This window comes from Myiozetetes cayanensis, unplaced genomic scaffold (assembly GCF_022539395.1).
Source record: "Myiozetetes cayanensis isolate MyiCay16 unplaced genomic scaffold, myiCay2020 scf311, whole genome shotgun sequence".
NCBI classification, from domain to species: domain Eukaryota; kingdom Metazoa; phylum Chordata; class Aves; order Passeriformes; family Tyrannidae; genus Myiozetetes; species Myiozetetes cayanensis.
Genome location: NW_026087535.1, coordinates 21594 through 37533, shown reverse-complemented (window position 1 = coordinate 37533; position 15940 = coordinate 21594). Strand labels below are relative to the sequence as shown.

Genomic DNA, 15940 nt, shown 5'->3' with positions numbered 1-15940 from the left:
AAATTTCCAAGGAAAATCCTTGAAATTTCCTTAAAAATCCTCAGATTTTCCAGGAAACCCCTCCAATTTTCACGGAAACCCCTCAAATTTCCAAGGAAAATCCTTGGAATTCCTTAAAAAACCCTAGGAATTTCCTTAAAAATCCCCAAATCCCTCAGGAAAAGGGGAAAAATCCGGGATAAATCCCCTTAAAAGAGTCAGGAATTCTTGGCTAGGGAAGGAATCGCTTTTATTTCCTCCAAAACCTCTGGAATTTTCCCTCTGGAATTCCGGGAAGGGGGTTCAGGTCGGGGGGGGCAGCGCCGTCCTCTCCACCAGGAATCCATAATTGTACTGGAAAAAAAGCAGGAAAAACGGGAATGGGAAAGCTCAGGAACATTCCCAGAATTCCCAACAATCCCAGAATTCCTGGAATTCCTGGAATTTCCCGGAATTTCCCGGAATTTTCCCGGAATTCCCAAGGATTTCACCTCCTGCTCGATGTCGGCCAAGGATTTCACCGTCAGCTCCGCCAGGATGGGCTGGAAATCGTTAATTAAGGGGGTTAATTAAGGGAATTGGGGTTAATTAAAGGGGGGAGGTGTTAATTAGGGGGTGGGAGTTAATTAGGAGGGTGGGGAGTTAATTGGGGGTGGGGGTTGATTAGGAGGGGTTAATTAAGTAAAAGGGGGACTCACCAAGCTGGGGAAATCGTTAATTAAGGGGGTTAATTAAGGAGGTGGGGGTTAATTAAGGGGGATTGTTAATTAGGGGTGGGGGTTAATTAGGGAGTTGGTGGTTAATTGGTGGTAATTAGGGGGTTAATTAAGTAAAGGGGAACTCACCAAGCTGGAGAAATCGTTAATTAAGGGGGTTAATTAAGGGAATTGAGGGTTAATTAAAAGGGAGTTGTTAATTAAGGGGTGGGGAGTTAATTAGGGAGTTGGGAGTTAAATGGTGGGTAATTAGGGGGTTAATTAAGTAAAGGGGACTCACCAAGCTGGGGAAAAGGGGGAAATTGTTAATTAAGGGGTTAATTAAGGGAGGTGGGGGTTAATTAGGAGGGGATTCTTAATTGGGGGATTGTTAATTAAGGGAGTTGGAGTTAATTGGGGGTTGGGAGTTAATTAGGGGGTGGGGGTTAATTAGGGGGTTAATTAAGTAAAAGGGGGACTCACCAAGCTGGGAAATCATTAATTAAGGGGGTTAATTAAGGGAATTGGGGGTTAATTAAAGGGGGAGTTGTTAATTAGGGGGTGGGGAGTTAATTGGGAGGGGTTGGGGTTAATTAGGGGGTTGGGGGTTAATTAGGAGGGGTTAATTAGGTAAAAGGGGGACTCACCAGGCTGGGAAAAGGGGAATATTGTTAATTAAGGGGTTAATTAAGGGAATTGGGGGTTAATTAGGGAGGGGGATTCTTAATTAAGGGGGTGGGAGTTAATTAGGAGGGGTTGGGGTTAATTAGGGGGGGTGGGTGATTAATTAGGGGGGGTTAATTAAGTAAAAAGGGGGGACTCACCAGGATGGGGAAAATTGTTAATTAAGGGGGTTAATTAAGGGAGGTGGGGGTTAATTAAAGGGGATTGTTAATTAAGGGGTTGGAGTTAATTAGGGAGTTTGGGGGGTTAATTAGGGGGGCTGGGGGGTTAATTAGGGGGGTTAATTAAGTAAAAGGGGGGACTCACCAGGCTGGGGAAAAGGGGGGGAAATTGTTAATTAAAGGGGTTAATTAAGGAGGGGATTGTTAATTAAGGGTCTGGGGGTTAATTAGGGGATTAATTAATTAAAGAGGGGACTCACCAGGCTGAGCTTGGGCTGGAATTTGGGGTGGAGGGCGAAGGGAATTCCGGCCATGGCTGGAAAAGGGGGAAGAAAAAAAAACAGGGAAAAAAAAAAAAGTGGGATTTGGGAATGGGAAAAATGTCCAGGAATTCCAAAGAATTCCAGGAATTCCAAAGAATAGCCAGGAATTCCAGGATATTCCAGGAATTCCAAAGAATATCCAGGAATTCCAAAGAATTCCAGGAAATTTGGAGCTGGATTATCCTGGAAATGCAGAATTGGAGGGAAAAAGGAGGGAAAAGTGGGATTTGGGAGTGGAAAATAGCCAGGAATTCCAGGATATTCCAGGAATTCCAAAGAATATTCCAGGAATTCCAAAGAAAATTCCAGGAATTCCAAAGAATTCCAGGAATCAGGAGCTGGATTATCCTGGAAATGGGTGGAAAAAGGAGGGAAAAGTGGGATTTGGGGATGGGAAAAATATCCAGGAATTCCAAAGAATATCCAGGAATTCCAAAGAATATCCAGGAATTCCAAAGAATATTCCAGGAATTCCAAAGATATTCCAGGAATTCCAAAGAAATTCCAGGAATTCCAAAGAATTCCAGGAAATTTGGAGCTGGATTATCCTGGGAATGCAGAATTGGAGGGAAAAAGGAGGGAAAAGTGGGATTTGGGAATGGGAAAATGTCCAGGAATTCCAGAATATTCCAGGAATTCCAAAGAATATTCCAGGAATTCCAAAGAATATTCCAGGAATTCCAAAGAATTCCAGGAAATTTGGAGCTGGATTATCCTGGAAATGCAGAATTGGAGGGAAAAATGGAGGGAAAAGTGGGATTTGGGAATGGGAAAAATGTCCAGGAATTCCAGGAATCCTCTGGAAAAGAGGGAATATTTTGGGAATCTTGGAATCTTTTGGGAATCTTGGAATTCTTTGGGAATCCTGGAATATTTGGGGAATTTTGGGAATCCTTTGGGAATCCTGGAGTTATTTGGGAATCTTGGAATATTTTGGGAATCTTGGAATTCTTGAAGAATCTTGGAATTCTTTGGGAATCCTGGAATATTTTGGGAATCTTGAAATTCTTGGGGAATTCTGGAATATTTTGGGAATCCTGGAATTCTTGGGGAATCTTGGAATATTTTGGGAATCCTGGAGTATTTGGGAATTTTGGAATATTTTGGGAATCCTGGAATATTTTGGGAATCTTGGAATATTTTTGGAATGGGGGAATTTTGGGAATCTTGGAATATTTTGGGAATCTTGGAATATTTTGGGAATCCTGGAATTCTTTGGGAATCTTGGAATCCTCTGGAAAAGGAGGAATATTTTGGGAATGGGGGAATTTTAGGAATTCTTTGGGAATCCTGGAATTCTTTGGAAATCTTGGAATATCTTTGGGAATCCTGGAATATTTTGGGAATGGGGGAATTTTGGGAATCCTGGAATTCTTTGGGAATCCTGGAATATTTTGGGAATCCCAAAATCCTTTGGGAAGGATTTTACCCTCCCCTCCCCCACCCTCTTCCCAAATCCCAGCAATCCCAGGAAAAAAAAGGGGGTTTTTTTTTGGGGGGGGAGCCCCAAAATTGGGGGTTTTTTTGTGGGGAATTCCCAGAAAAATTCCTGGAAAAATTCCTGGAAGAATTCCCAGAATTCCCAGAAGAATTCCTGGAAAAATTCCTGGAATTCCCAGAAAAATTCCTGGAAGAATTCCCGGAAAAATTCCCAGAAAAATCCCCGGAATTCCCAGAAAAATTCCAGGAAAAATTCCAGGAAAAATTCCAGGAAAAATTCCCGGAATTCCCAGAAGAATTCCCAGAAGAATTCCCAGAAAAATTCCAAGAAAAATTCCCAGAAAAACTCCCGGAAAAATTCCCAGAATTCCCAGAAGAATTCCCAGAAAAATGTCCGGAATTCCCAGAAGAATTCCCGGACAAATTCCTGGAAAAATTCCAGGAAAAATTCCCGGAAAAATTCCCAGAATTCCCGGAAGAATTCCCAGAAAAATTCCTGGAAAAATTCCCGGAAAAATTCCCGGAATTCCCAGGAAAATTCCTGGAAAAATTCCCGGAATTCCCAGAAGAATTCCCAGAAAAATTCCTGGAAAAATTCCTGGAATTCCCTGAAGAATTCCTGGAAAAATTCCCAGAAGAATTCCTGGAAAATTCTGGAAAATTCTCGAAAATTCCGGAATTCCCAGAAGAATTCCCGGAAAAATTCCCGGAAAAATTCCCAGAAAAATTCCTGGAAAAATTCCCGGAAAAATTCCCAGAATTCCCGGAAGAATTCCCGAAAAAATTCCTGGAAAAATTCCCAGGAAAAATTCCCGGAAAAATTCCCGGAAAAATTCCCAGAATTCCCGGAAGAATTCCTGGAAAAATTCCCGGAATTCCCAGAAGAATTCCTGGAAAAATTCCAGGAAAAATTCCTGGAAAAATTCCCGGAATTCCCAGAAGAATTCCTGGAAAAATTCCAGGAAAAATTCCTGGAAAAATTCCCGGAAAAATTCCCAGAATTCCCAGAAAAATTCCTGGAAAAATCCCTGGAAAAATTCCCAGAATTCCCAGAAGAATTCCTGGAAAAATTCCCAGAATTCCCGGAAGAATTCCTGGAAAAATTCCCAGAAAAATTCCTGGGAAAATTCCCAGAATTCCCGGAAGAATTCCTGGAAAAATTCCCAGAAGAATTCCCAGAAAAATTCCTGGAAAAATTCCCAGGAAAATTCCCAGAATTCCCAGGAAAAACTTTACCTGAGAATCCGTAAATCCCGCAGGGCTCGGGCGGAGATTCCGGAGGGGAGCGGCTCTTGGAGCTGGAGGGAGGTGGGGGAGGCCTGGAGGGGGTTAATTAACACTAATTAATTAATTAGAATCATTAATTAAGGAGGGAATTCATTAATTAGGGTCGTTAATTAAGGAATTAATTGCTCAGGAAGGAGCTCCAGCCCCTGGGAATGGACACTGGGGTTGATTCCCAGTCCTGGGATGGGGGACCTGGGGGTGTTAATTAAGGGTAAATAATTAATTAGAATCATTAATTAAGGAGGAAATTCATTAATTAGGGTTGCTAATTAAGGAGGAAATTAATTAATTAGGGTCATTAATTAAGGAGGGAATTGATTAATTAGGGCAATTAATTAAGGGAATAAGGAGCTGGACACCGGGATTGATTCCCAGTCCTGGGATGGGGGACCTGGGGGTGTTAATTAAGGGTTAATTAGAAGCATTAATTAATGAGAAAATTCATTAATTAGGGTCATTAATTAAGGAATTAATTGCTCTGGAAGGAACTCCAGTCCCTGGGAATGGACATCGGGATTGATTCCCAGTCCTGGGATGGGGGACCTGGGGGTGCTAATTAAGGGTAATTAATTAATTAGGGGTGTTAATTAAGGAGGAAATTCATTAATTAGGGTCATTAATTAAAGGAATTAATTGCTCAGGAAGGAGCTCCAACCCCTGGGAATGGACACTGGGATTGATTCCCAGTCCTGGGATGGGGGAACTGGGGCTGTTAATTAAGGGTAATTAATTAATTAGGGGTGTTAATTAATGAGAAAATTAATTAATTAGGGTCATAAATTAACAAGGAAATTCATTAATTAGGGATGTTAATTAAGGGAATAAGGAGCTCCAGCCCCTGGGAATGGACACTGGGATTGATTCCCAGTCCTGGGATGGGGGGGACCTGGGGGTGTTAATTAAGGGTAATTAATTAATTAGGGGTGTTAATTAAGGAGGAAATTCATTAATTAGGGTTGTAAATTAACAAGGAAATTCATTAATTAGGGGTGTTAATTAAGGGAATAAGGAGCTCCAACCCCTGGGAATGGACTGGGGGCTGTACTGGGAGAACTGGGGGTCCCTGGGGGGCTGTACTGGGAGCAACTGGGGGGCTGTACTGGGAGTAACTGGGAGCTGTAACTGGGATGTACTGGGAGTAACTGGGGGGCTGTACTGGGAGCAACTGGGGGGCTGTAACTGGGATGTACTGGGAGTAACTGGGGGCTCTACTGGGGGTCTGTACTGGGAGTAACTGGGGGGCTGTAAATGGGGACTGTAACTGGATGTACTGGGAGGAACTCGGCGCTGTAAATGGGAGCAACTGGGGGGCTGTACTGGGAGCAACTGGGGGGCTGTAAATGGGAGCTGTAACTGGATGTACTGGGAGGAACTCGGCGCTGTAAATGGGAGCAACTGGGGGGCTGTAACTGGGATGTACTGGGAGTAACTGGGGGCTGTAACTGGGCTGTACTGGGAGTAACTGGGGGCTGGAACTGGGGGGCTGGAACTGGTGCCTATAACTGGGGGTACTGGGAGTAACTGGGGGCCTGGAACTGGGATGTACTGGGGACTGTGAGTGGTGCCTATAACTGGATGTACTGGAAGCAACTGGGGGCTGTAACTGGGGTCTGTACTGGGAGCAACTGGGGGCTGTAACTGGGATGTACTGGGAGTAAATGGGAGGCTGGACTGGGAGTCTCTGGGGGGCTGTAACTGGGATGTACTGGGAGTAACTAGGGGTCTGTACTGGGAGCAACTGGGGGGCTGGAACTGGGAGCAACTGGAGGGCTGTAAATGGGGCTGTAACTGGGTGTACTGGGAGTAACCGGGGGGCTGTAAATGGGAGCAACTGGGGGGCTGTAACTGGGTGTACTGGGAGTAACTGGGGGTCTGTACATGGGAGCAACTGGGGGGCTGTAAATGGGAGCTGTAACTGGGATGTACTGGGAGGAACTGGGGGCTGTAACTGGGCTGTACTGGGAGAACTGGGGGTCGTACCTGGGTGGTCTCAGCGCGAGCTGCTCCCTGGCGGTGCCGAGCGGCCCCTTCTTACACCAGAGAGCAAAACCCCCCATTTCCCTGAGGGAAAAAACCCAAACCCCCAAATTCCCATTAAAAAAAAACTTGGGAAAGGGAGAAGGAACCACAGGAACCTCCCCCATTCCCTAAATCCCAACTTTCCGTACCCGATCTTGGTGTAGAGGGGAAGGATCCGGCCCTTGGAGCTGAGCTGGAGCTCCAGCACTGCCGGGGTCGCTCCCTCGGGATCCTCCAGCTTCACCAGCAGCCTCTTCCGGCGGGAAATGCCCGAGCCTGAGGGGAAAAATCGGGATAAAATCTATTCCTGATGGATTCCTGAGGGGAAAAATGGGATAAAGGCTATTCCTGATGGATTCCTGAGGGGGAAAATTGGGATAAGGCAGTGGGAAAGGCTCCTCTTCCGGCGGGAAATTCCTGAGCCTGAGGGGAAAAATTGGGATAAAACCTATTCCTGGTGGATTTCTGAGGGGGAAAATTGGGATAAAGGCTATTCCTGCTGGATTCCTGAGGGGGAAAATTGGGATAAGGCCTCTCAGCCAGCCTCTTTCGGCGGGAAATTCCTGAGCCTGAGGGGAAAAATTGGGATAAAGACTATTCTGGTAAGAAATTCCCGATCCTGAGGGGAAAAATTGGGATAAAGGCTATTCCTGATGGATTCCTGAGGGGGAAAATTGGGATAAGGCCTCTCAGGCAGCCTCTTCTGGCAGGAAATTCCTGAGCCTGAGGGGAAAAATTGGGATAAAGCCTATTCTGGTGGGAAATTCCTTATCCTGAGGGGAAAATTGGGATAAAGGCTATTCCTGATGGATTCCTGAGGGGGAAAATTGGGATAAAGGCTATTCTGGTAAGAAATTCCTGATCCTGAGGGGAAAATTGGGATAAAGGCTATTCCTGATGGATTCCTGAGGGGGAAAATTGGGATAAAGGCTATTCCTGATGGATTCCTGAGGGGGAAAATTGGGATAAGGCCAGTCGGAGTAAGGCTCCTCTTCCGGCGGGAAATTCCTGAGCCTGAGGGGAAAAATCGGGATAAAGACTCTTCCTGATGGATTCCTGAGGGGAAAAAATTGGGATAAAGGCTATTCTGGTAAGAAATTCATCCTGAGGGGGAAAATTGGGATAAAGGCTATTCCTGATGGATTCCTGAGGGGAAAAATTGGGATAAGGCAGTGGGAAGGCTCCTCTTCTGGGAAATTCCTGAGCCTGAGGGAAAAATTGGGATAAAGACTCTTACTGGTGGGAAATTCTGAGCCTGAGGGGAAAAATTGGGATAAAGGCTATTCCTGATGGATTCCTGAGGGGGAAAATTGGGATAAAGGCTATTCTGGTAAGAAATTCCTGATCCTGAGGGGAAAATTGGGATAAGGCAGCGGGAAAGGCTCCCAGGCAGCCTCTTCCGGTGGGAAATTCCTGAGCCTGAGGGGAAAATTGGGATAAAACCTATTCCTGATGGATTCCTGAGGGGAAATATCGGGATAAAGGCTATTCTGGTAGGAAATTCCCGATCCTGAGGGGAAAATTGGGATAAAGACTCTTACGGTGGGAAATTCCCAATCCTGAGGGGGAAAAAGCAGGATGAGCCTCTTCTGGGGGAAAATGCCCGAGCCTGAGGGGAAAAACTGGGATGAGCCTCTTCCTGATGGATTCCTGAGGGGAAAAATCCAGGATGAACCTCTTCCTGATGGATTCCTGAGGGGAAAATTGGGATAAAGACTCTTCTGGTGGAAATTCCTGAGCCTGAGGGGAAAAAGTGGGATAAAGGCTATTCCTGATGGATTCCTGAGGGGAAAAATTGGGATAAGGCTCCCAGGCAGCCTCTTCCGGCGGAAATTCCTGAGCCTGAGGGGGAAAAACGGGATAAAGGCTATTCCTGATGGATTCCTGAGGGGGAAAATTGGGATAAAGGCTATTCCTGATGGATTCCTGAGGGGGAAAAAGCGGGAAAGGCTCCCAGGCAGCCTCTTCTGGCGGGAAATTCCTGAGCCTGAGGGGAAAAAGTGGGATAAAGGCTATTCCTGATGGATTCCTGAGGGGAAAAAGTGGAAAGGCTACAAGGCAGCCTCTTCTGGTGGGAAATTCCTGAGCCTGAGGGGAAAAGTTGGGATAAAGGCTATTCCTGATGGATTCCTGAGGGGAAAAATCGGGATAAAGGCTATTCTGGTAGGAAATTCCTGATCCTGAGGGGAAAAATTGGGATAAGGCAGTGGGAAAGGCTCCTCTTCTGGCGGGAAACGCCCGAGCCTGAGGGGAAAAATTGGGATAAAGACTCTTCTGGTAAGAAATTCCCGATCCTGAGGGGAAAAATTGGGATAAAGGCTATTCTGGTAGGAAATTCCCGATCCTGAGGGGAAAAATTGGGATAAAGGCTATTCCTGATGGATTCCTGAGGGGGAAAATTGGGATAAGGCCTCTCAGTCAGCCTCTTCCGGCGGGAAATTCCCGAGCCTGAGGGGAAAAATCGGGATAAAGACTCTTCCGGTAGGAAATTCCTGATCCTGAGGGGAAAAATTGGGATAAAGGCTATTCCTGATGGATTCCTGAGGGGAAAAATTGGGATAAAGGCTATTCCTGATGGATTCCTGAGGGGAAAATTGGGATAAAGGCTATTCTGGTAAGAAATTCCCGATCCTGAGGGGAAAAATTGGGATAAAGGCTATTCCTGATGGATTCCTGAGGGGGAAAATTGGGATAAAGGCTATTCGGTAAGAAATTCCTGATCCTGAGGGGAAAAATTGGGATAAAGGCTATTCCTGCTGGATTCCTGAGGGGAAAAAGGCGGGAAAGGCTCCCAGGCAGCCTCTTCTGGCGGGAAATTCCTGAGCCTGAGGGGAAAAATTGGGATAAAGGCTATTCCTGATGGATTCCTGAGGGGGAAAATCCGGATAAAGGCTATTCTGGTAAGAAATTCCTGTTCCTGAGGGGAAAAATTGGGATGAGCCTCTTCCTGATGGATTCCTGAGGGGGAAAATTGGGATAAAGACTCTTCCTGATGGATTCCTGAGGGGAAAAATTGGGATAAGGCTATTCTGGTGGGAAATTCCTGATCCTGAGGGGGAAAATTGGGATAAAGCCAATTTCCCGCCTCTTCCGGCGGGAAATTCCTGAGCCTGAGGGGAAAAAACGGGATAAAACCTATTCCTGATGGATTCCTGAGGGGGAAAATTGGGATAAAGGCTATTCTGGTAAGAAATTCCTGAGCCTGAGGGGGAAAAATGGGATAAAGGCTATTCCTGATGGATTCCTGAGGGGGAAAATTGGGATAAGGCAGTGGGAAAGGCTCCCAGGTGGTCTCTTCCGGGAAAGCATGACCTGAGGAAAAGTTGGGATGAGACTCTTCCTGATGGATTCCTGAGGGAAAAATTGGGATAAAGGCTATTCTGGTAAGAAATTCCCGTTCCTGAGGGGAAAAATGGGATAAAATCTGTTCCTGATGGATTCCTGAGGAGAATTATCGGGATAAAGGCTATTCCTGATGGATTCCTGAGGGGGAAAATTGGGATAAGGCAGTGGGAAAGGCTCCTCTTCCGGCGGGAAATTCCCAAGCCTGAGGGGAAAAGTTGGGATAAAGACTCTTCCTGATGGATTCCTGAGGGGAAAAATTGGGATAAAGGCTATTCCTGATGGATTCCTGAGGGGGAAAAGCAGGATAAAGCCTCTTCCGGCGGGAAATGCCCGAGCCTGAGAGGAAAAAGTGGGATAAAGACTCTTACGGTGGGATTTCTGAGGGGGAAAATTGGGATAAAGGCTATTCTGGTAAGAAATTCCCGATCCTGAGGGAAAAATTGGGATAAGGCAGTGGGAAAGGCTCCTCTTCCGGCGGGAAATTCCTGAGCCTGAGGGGAAAAATTGGGATAAAAGCTATTCCTGATGGATTCCTGAGGGGGGAAATTGGGATAAAGGCTATTCTGGTGGGAAATTCCCGATCCTGAGGGGAAAAATCAGGATAAAGCCTATTCCTGATGGATTCCTGAGGGGAAAAATTGGGATAAAGGCTATTCTGGTGGGAAATTCCCGATCCTGAGGGGGAAAATTGGGATAAAGCCTCTTACAGTAGGAAATTCCTGATCCTGAGGGGGAAAATTGGGATAAAGGCTATTCTGGTGGGATTTCTGAGGGGAAAAATTGGGATAAAGGCTATTCCGGTGGGATTTCTGAGAGGGAAAATTGGGATAAAGGCTATTCCTGATGGATTCCTGAGGGGGAAAATTGGGATAAAGGCTATTCTGGTGGAGAATTCCTGATCTGAGGGGAAAAATTGGGATAAAGGCTATTCCTGATGGATTCCTGAGGGAAAAAAATTGGGATAAAGGCTATTCTGGTAAGAAATTCCTGATCCTGAGGGGGAAAATTGGGATAAAGGCTATTCCGGTGGGATTTCTGAGGGGGAAAATTGGGATGAGCCTCTTCCTGATGGATTCCTGAGGGGAAAAATTGGGATGAGCCTCTTCCAGTGGGATTCCTGAGGGGAAAAATTGGGATGAGCCTCTTCCTGCTGGATTCCTGAGGGGGAAAATTGGGATAAGCCTCTTCCTCTGGGATTTCTGAGGGGAAAAAACCAGGTTAAGGCAGTGGGAAAGCTTTTCCTTCAGGAAATGCCTATTCCTGAGGGGGAAAATTGGGATAAGGCAGTGGGAAAGCCTCCCTCAGGTGGGAAGGAGGGAGGGAAGGGAGGCACTTACGGGGTTCTGGGAATTCGGGCGCGGGTGTAGCCGGGGGGGTGAGGGGTCCGCTCGCTCTGCACCAGCACGTCCGTCACAACCGGGAATGGAGGGGACTGGGAGGGGAAATGATGGGAAAAACAGGGATGGGAATGGGGATGGGAATGGGGATGGGGATGGGAATGGGATGGGAATGGGAATGGGGATGGGAATGGGATGGGAATGGGAATGGGAATGGGGATGGGAATGGGAATGGGGATGGGGGGATGAGGGGTCCGCTCGCTCAGCACCAGCACGTCCGTCACAACCGGGAATGGAGGGAGCTGGGAAAAACAGGGATACAGGGATGGGAATGGGGATGGGAATGGGGATGGGAATGGGGATGGGGATGGGGATGGGAATGGGGATGGGGATGGGGGATGGGAATGGGGATGGGGAATGGGGATGGGATGGGAATGGGAATGGGGATGAGGGATGGGAATGGGAATGGGGATGGGGATGGGAATGGGAATGGGGATGGGGATGGGAATGGGGATGGGAATGGGGATGGGGATGGGAATGGGATGGGAATGGGGATGGGAATGGGGATGGGAATGGGAGTGGGAATGACAGGGAATGGGATGGGAATGGGGATGGGGATGGGGATGTGGGGACCAGGAATGGGGATGGGAATGGGAATGGGGATGGGATGGGAATGGGAATGGGGATGGGAATGGGGATGGGGAATGGGGATGGGAAACAGGGATGGGAATGGGGATGGGGAATGGGAGTGGGAAGGGGGATGGGAATGGGGATGGGAATGGGAATGGGGTTGGGATGGGAATGGGGATGGGAATGGGGATGGGGAATGGGGGATGGGAATGGGAAATGGGAATGGGGATGGGGATGGGGATGGGGAATGGGAATGGGGATGGGAATGGGGATGGAATAGGAATGGGGATGGGATGGAATGGGATGGGGATGGGAATGGGAATGGGGATGGGAATGGGGATGGGGATCGGGAATGGGAATGGGGATGGGAATGGGGAAGCTGGGAATGGGGATGGGAATGGGGATGGGGAATGGGGATGGGAATGGGGATGGGAATGGGAATGGGGATGGGAATGGGAATGGGGATGGGAATGGGAATGGGGATGGGAATGGGGATGGGAATGGGGATGGAATGGGGATGGGAATGGCAATGGGGATGGGAATGGGGATGGGATGGGAATGGGATGGGAATGGGATGGGAATGGGGATGGGAATGGGGATGGGAATGGGATGGGAATGGGGATGGGAATGGGGATGGGGATGGGAATGGGGATGGGAATGGGATGGGAATGGGGATGGGGATGGGGATGGGAATGGGAATGGGAATGGGGATGGGAAAGGGAGGAGGGGAATGGGGATGGGGAATGGGATGGGAATGGGATGGGAATGGGGATGGGAATGGGAATGGGGATGAGGGGACCAGGAATAGGGATGGGAATGGGGATGGGAATGGGGATGTGGGACCGGGAATGGGGATGGGCACTGGGAAAAGGGGTGGGAACTGGGATGGGAACTGGGAACTGGGATGGGAACTGGGAACTGGGATGAGCACCGGGAACTGGGATGGGCACCGGGAACTGGGATGGGCACCGGGAACTGGGATGGGCACTGGGAACTGGGATGGGAACTGGGAACTGGGATGGGAACTGGGAAGGGGGTACCAGGGACTGGGATGGGCACTGGGAACTGGGATGGGCACTGGGATGGGAACTGGGAACTGGGATGGGCACCGGGAACTGGGATGGGAACCAGGAACTGGGATGGGCACTGGGAACTGGGATGGGCACTGGGATGGGCATCGGGAACTGGGATGGGCACTGGGAACTGGGATGGGAACTGGGATGGGCACTGGGAACTGGGATGGGAAGCGGGAATGGGGTTCCAGGAACTGGGAACTGGGATGGGAACTGGGAACTGGGATGGGCACTGGGAACTGGGATGGGAACTGGGAACTGGGATGGGAACTGGGATGGGAACCGGGAACTGGGATGGGAACCGGGAACAGGGATGGGAACTGGGAACTGGGATGGGCACTGGGAACTGGGATGGGCACTGGGAACTGGGAACTGGGATGGGAACTGGGAACTGGGATGGGAACTGGGAAGGAGGCATCGGGAACTGGGATGGGCACTGGGAACTGGGAAGGGGGCACCGGGAACTGGGATGGGCACTGGGAACTGGGATGGGAACTGGGAACTGGGATGGGAACTGGGATGGGAACTGGGATGGGCACTGGGAACTGGGATGGGAACTGGGAACTGGGATGGGCATCGGGAACTGGGATGGGCACTGGGAACTGGGATGGGAACCGGGAACTGGGATGGGCACCGGGAACTGGGATGGGAACTGGGAACTGGGATGGGAACTGGGATGGGAACTGGGAACTGGGATGGGAACTGGGAACTGGGATGGGCACCGGGAACTGGGATGGGAACTGGGAACTGGGATGGGAACTGGGATGGGAACTGGGAACTGGGATGAGCACCGGGAACTGGGATGGGAACTGGGAACTGGGATGGGAACTGGGAACTGGGATGGGAACCGGGAACTGGGATGGGAACTGGGAACTGGGATGGGAACCGGGAACTGGGATGGGCACCGGGAACTGGGATGGGAACTGGGAACTGGGATGGGAACTGGGAACTGGGATGGGCTCTGGGAACTGGGATGGGAACTGGGAACTGGGATGGGAACTGGGAACTGGGATGGGCACTGGGACTGGGATGGGAACTGGGATGGGCACTGGGAACTGGGATTGGGAACTGGGGAACTGGGACTGGGAATCGGGAACTGGGATGGGCACTGGGAACTGGGATGGGAACTGGGAACTGGGATGGGAACTGGGAACTGGGATGGGAACTGGGATGGGAACTGGGAACTGGGATGGGCACCGGGAACTGGGATGGGCACTGGGAACTGGGATGGGAACTGGGAACTGGGATGGGAACTGGGAACTGGGATGGGCACTGGGAATTGGGATGGGAACTGGGATGGGAACTGGGAACTGGGAACTGGGATGGGCACTGGGAACTGGGATGGGAACTGGGATGGGCACTGGGGACTGGGATGAGAACTGGGAATTGGGATGGGAACCGGGAAGGGGGTACCGGGAACTGGGATGGGAACTGGGATGGGAACCAGGAACTGGGATGGGCACTGGGATGGGCACTGGGAACTGGGATGGGAACCAGGAACTGGGATGGGAACTGGGAACTGGGTTGGATACCGGGAACTGGGATGGGAACCGGGAACTGGGATGGGCACTGGGAAGGGGGTACCGGGGACTGGGATGGGCACCGGGGAATGGGATGGGAACCGGGAACTGGGATGGGAACTGGGATGGGCACCGGGAACTGGGATGGGAACTGGGAACTGGGACGGGAACCGGGAACAGGGATGGGAACTGGGATGGGAACTGGGAACTGGGATGGGAACTGGAAACTGGGATGGGAACTGGGATGGGAACTGGGATGGGAACTGGGAACTGGGATGGGAACTGGGAACTGGGATGGGAACCGGGAACTGGGATGGGAACTGGGAACTGGGATGGGAACTGGGAACTGGGATGGGAACTGGGATGGGCACTGGGAACTGGGATGGGAACTGGGAACTGGGATGGGAACTGGGAACTGGGATGGGAACTGGGGAACGGTGCCTCCCGTTACCTGCCCCGCCGCGGGTCGCACGCACAGGTACCACCCTCCTCCGCGGTGCCCGAAGCCTTTGCCCACCGCGGCGGGCGCGCCCTCCGCCGTCACCGTGATCTGCGGGCACGGCGGGCGTCACCGACACCGGCACCGGGACCGGGACGGGCGCCGTGCCCTTCCCTTTTCCCCTCCCCGCCCCCGTACCGCGGTCCAGCCCGGCGGGACGGCCTCGGGCCCGGCCGCCCAGCCCACCCCGGTGAGCGGGGACGGAGCCGCCGCCGCCGCCATCGCGGCCCGTCCGCACCGGAGCAATGAGGTCCCGCCCACCCAACACCGGCGCGCTGCGATTGGCTGAGAGCAAAGAGCAGCCCCGCTGATTGGGCGAGGGATATGATTGACAGGCGAGCTGTCCAATAGGAGAGAAAGCCGCAAACGCGGAAGCGCGGGAATCCAAAGCACCGGAGGGGCCAGCGGGGTCCCCCCAATTTTATTAAAGGCAGCACCGACAGCGCGATCACCGCGGTCCCTCATCCTGCCGCGGGGGTGGGGGACGAACCTGCCCCGGTGAGCGGGGACGGAGCCGCCGCCGCCGCCATCGCGGCCCGTCCGCACCGGAGCAATGAGGTCCCGCCCACCCAAACCGGCGCGCTGTGATTGGCTGAGAGCAAAGATCTGCCCCGCTGATTGGGCGAGGGATATGATTGACAGACCCTTTGCCCAATAGGAGAGCAAGCCGCAAACGCGGAAGCGCGGGAATCCAAAGCACCGGAGGGGCCAGCGGGGTCCCCCCAGTTTATTAAAGGCAGCACCGACAGCGCGAACACCGCGGTCCCTCATCCTGCCGGTGGGGAGGGGGATGAGCCTGCCCCGGTGAGCGGGGACGGAGCCGCCGCCGCCGCCATCGCGGCCCGTCCGCACCGGAGCAAGGAGGTCCCGCCCACCCAACACCGGCGAGCTGCGATTGGCTAAGAGCAAATACCGGTGCCGGTGATTGGGCGAGGGATATGATTGACA

At 50.7% G+C, this 15940-nt stretch overlaps 1 protein-coding gene across 1 annotated transcript; it reads right to left on the bottom strand.

The window, feature by feature from the left end:
- Positions 1-212: 212 nt before the first annotated feature.
- On the bottom strand, positions 213-15263 carry MVB12A (multivesicular body subunit 12A). Its single transcript, XM_050326642.1, is given in 10 exon segments — positions 213-333; positions 471-521; positions 1780-1835; positions 4519-4601; positions 6550-6630; positions 6738-6864; positions 11271-11290; positions 11292-11365; positions 14945-15043; positions 15131-15263. Coding segments are annotated over 10 exon segments (726 nt in total). The 5' UTR covers positions 15215-15263; the 3' UTR covers positions 213-282.
- Positions 15264-15940: the final 677 nt, after the last annotated feature.